Genomic DNA, 2,900 nt, shown 5'->3' on the forward strand with positions numbered 1-2,900 from the left:
TTCTGGAAACCACCCCGCGTGGTGGTTGCGGTGTTCCCCCCGCGACCGTCAAAACGTTGGAAACCGCCGCCACGACCGCGGAAAGCGGGGGGGCGTCCGCTGCCTCCGTCAAAACGTTTTTCGGGGGGTGGTCCGGCGTTCCTGCCCTCCTCGTTGTACTGCCGGACCAACGCCTCTGCCTCCTCCCGCTGTAGCTCCACGTATAGCACTGCGTCCAGGAATTCGCCCGCCTCCGGCAGCGTGAAATTGGCTAAAACAGGTGAAAACACTAAAAAAAAAAAAGGCCCCCCCCCCTCCCCAAAAAAACCCCTCCCACGCCGAGGGTCCCACCTTTCATCTCCAGCACGGCGTGATCCGGCACGTCTTTCCCCTCCTCGTCGGTCCGTTTGACGGTGCGGTCCCTCAGGTCCTGGTCGGTGGGACAGATGACGATGGCCTTACGCTGGAAACCCTCGAAGGGACGCATTTTTCGGCGCTGGGCCGAGCCATAGACGTTGGTCTGCCGGTGGGAATGGGCAGAAAAAGGTTGTTATTGCTGGTTCGGGAGGTTTTGACTTTTTTTTTTTTTTTTTTCCCCTCCCTCCCCAAAAACGCCCAGAGGTACTTCACCCTAAACCAGAGGGAGCATGGAAAGAAAAACCCGTTTTAGACAATTCCCTCATCCCACGCGGCACAGGACCATTTTGGGGAAAAAAGCGGCTTTTGTCTTCTAAATAAAAGTTTTCAGCAGGGAACAGAGCAGGGACGGGGAAGAGAGAGCATATGGCAAGAAGTTGAGACGCTTTTTGGGGACGCTGGGTGTCACCCATGGGTTGGGCTCAGTCTCCTGGTGAGGGGGACGCAACACCAACGGGTGTGGGATGGCGAGGGATGTCCCGTGGCAGGCACAGCGAGGGATGCAGGAATGGGAGGACGGTGACGGACATCCCGTGCCGGGGACAATGAGGAATGTAGGGATGAGAGGACCCCGAGAAACATGGGGACAGGGACACTGAGGAATATCCCACCCTGGGGGGGATGTCCCATGCCGGGATGGGGACGTCCTTGCCACCCTACCTGATCGAGGATATAATTGCGTTTCTTGCGGGCGGCAATCTGGATGAGGCGGTTGAGGCACTGCGTTGCTTGCTGGATGAGGACGTCCCAGCGTCCCGCATAGTTGCGCTGGCGCCGGAGACCCATCACCTGGGGAAGAGGGGACGGTGATGCCAGTTGGGGGCCCGGCAGGCACGGCGGAGGAGACGTGGGTGATGCCTTACCCTCATTTTATCCATGATGGCATTGGTTCCCAGGATGTTGTACTTCTTGGAAGGGTTGGCAGCCGCGTGCTTGACGGCCCACGTCGTCTTCCCCGCGGCAGGCAAGCCCACCATCATCAGGATCTGGGTGGAAAGAAGCAGCATTGGTGTCACGGCTAGGCCCCGTGCCATCATCTCTTTCCCCCCGCCTCCAACCTCATCCTGGCAGCTCCGCACCTCGCACTCGGCTTTGCTCTTGGGACCAAGGGTGCCGCGGACGCGCTCGGCCACAGGCAGGTGTTGGATGAAGGTGAAACCGGGTGGGACGGAGAAATAGGTGTCTTCTCTCTGCCCGAAGTTGAACTCAATGGCGCAGTTCTTCACCAAGACGTGGGGGAAGAGGGCCCGGCCGCCCAGCAGCTCCTTCCGCACCCGATAAGCCACCCCCAACCATTTGCCGTTCTTCATGAAGGACATCTCCACCTCTTCCCCGCACTCAAAGTCCTGCAGTGGGGATGATGGTGAGACCCCCGAGGCGGGGGGCAGCGGGGCTGGGCATGCCGGCGGGACACAGCGGACGGCGAGGGGACTCACCACCAAGCAGGCGATGACATCATTTTCAGCGAAAGTTTCCCCGTAGTTTTCGAATTTGCAGTTAGTTGACTTCTTGCCGGTGCCACCGTAGCCGTAGGAGAAAGGCTCCTCACCTGGGTAGGGGGGTGGAACGGCCAGGCCGTGCTCAGGCTGGGGGAAGAGCCCCCCACCACTGCAGACCCCAAAACCCCAGCGGTGGCAGCTGCCTGCACCCTTACCCAGCTGGGTGCTACAGGAATCCAGTGACCAGCCCACCCGCACCACATGGGGGTCTGGCTCAGTAGAAGGCAGGTGCTTAACGGAGATCTCCTCATTAACCTGGGAAGAGAGATGAGTCGGGGACGTCGTTGCTGGCGCTGGGACGCCTCGGCGGGACCCAGCGTCGCTCACCTTCATCTCATAGCAGACGCGGCCCTGCCGCGCGCCGTAGGTGGCACGGGCGCCCGACCAGAGGTAGGCGAAGCCCTCAATGGTGAGGGGGTAGCCGCTGTACCGGTCCCGGGCGACTTTGAAGTGCAGGTCGCAGTTGTCTGGAGGTAAGGGGTGGAAGCCACGTGTCAGGCTCCCCAACCAGGGAGGGGGGGGGTTTCTCCTGCCACCCCCCTGCCACTTTTCGGGGCACTCACAAGTATCGATGGCCACCAGCGTGTCGTCGAAATCCTCCTCATCATCCTCGGCAGGCGGCTGCGGTGAGCGGCCCCTGGAGCGGAAACAGGGAGGGCTCAGCACAGCAGAGGGGTGAACACACTGAATTGCGGGACACCAGATTTCGGGGAGCACTCACCTCTTGTCCTCGCGGTGCTCGTAATAACCCCGGCCCCGCTGCTCCTCGTACGGCCGTTTGCGGGGCTGCGGTGGTGGCAGCCGGGGCTGCGAGGGGTCCGGCGCGCTGTAGCCACCCGGGGGAGCGTTGTAGGTGGGGGGGACAGGGGTGCTGTAGGCGGCGGGGGGGGGCCTGTAACCTGGGGCCGGGGCGCTGTAGCCGGCCGGCGGCGCGCTGTAGGCAGGAGCGGTGTAGCCGGTCGGCGGCACGCCGTAACCGGCCGTGGGGGGGGTGTAGGTGGGGGG

At 62.2% G+C, this 2,900-nt stretch overlaps 1 protein-coding gene across 1 annotated transcript in view; it reads right to left on the bottom strand.

Annotated features, from left to right (window-relative positions):
- The window catches only part of HNRNPUL1 (heterogeneous nuclear ribonucleoprotein U-like 1), a 6,503-nt gene that overhangs the window by 1,977 nt on the left and 1,626 nt on the right, over positions 1-2,900 (bottom strand). Inside the window, exons 4-13 of the mRNA XM_010567190.1 lie at positions 2,617-2,880; positions 2,459-2,532; positions 2,223-2,362; positions 2,051-2,150; positions 1,833-1,945; positions 1,476-1,742; positions 1,260-1,382; positions 1,057-1,185; positions 331-499; positions 2-250 (exon numbers count right to left, since the gene is read on the bottom strand). Coding sequence (XP_010565492.1) covers positions 2-250; positions 331-499; positions 1,057-1,185; positions 1,260-1,382; positions 1,476-1,742; positions 1,833-1,945; positions 2,051-2,150; positions 2,223-2,362; positions 2,459-2,532; positions 2,617-2,880 — 1,628 coding nt within the window. The remainder of the gene's footprint in view (position 1; positions 251-330; positions 500-1,056; positions 1,186-1,259; positions 1,383-1,475; positions 1,743-1,832; positions 1,946-2,050; positions 2,151-2,222; positions 2,363-2,458; positions 2,533-2,616; positions 2,881-2,900) is intronic.

Source organism: Haliaeetus leucocephalus, unplaced genomic scaffold (genome assembly GCF_000737465.1).
Source record: "Haliaeetus leucocephalus isolate CR32 unplaced genomic scaffold, Haliaeetus_leucocephalus-4.0 Scaffold227, whole genome shotgun sequence".
Classification (NCBI taxonomy): Eukaryota; Metazoa; Chordata; class Aves; order Accipitriformes; family Accipitridae; genus Haliaeetus; species Haliaeetus leucocephalus.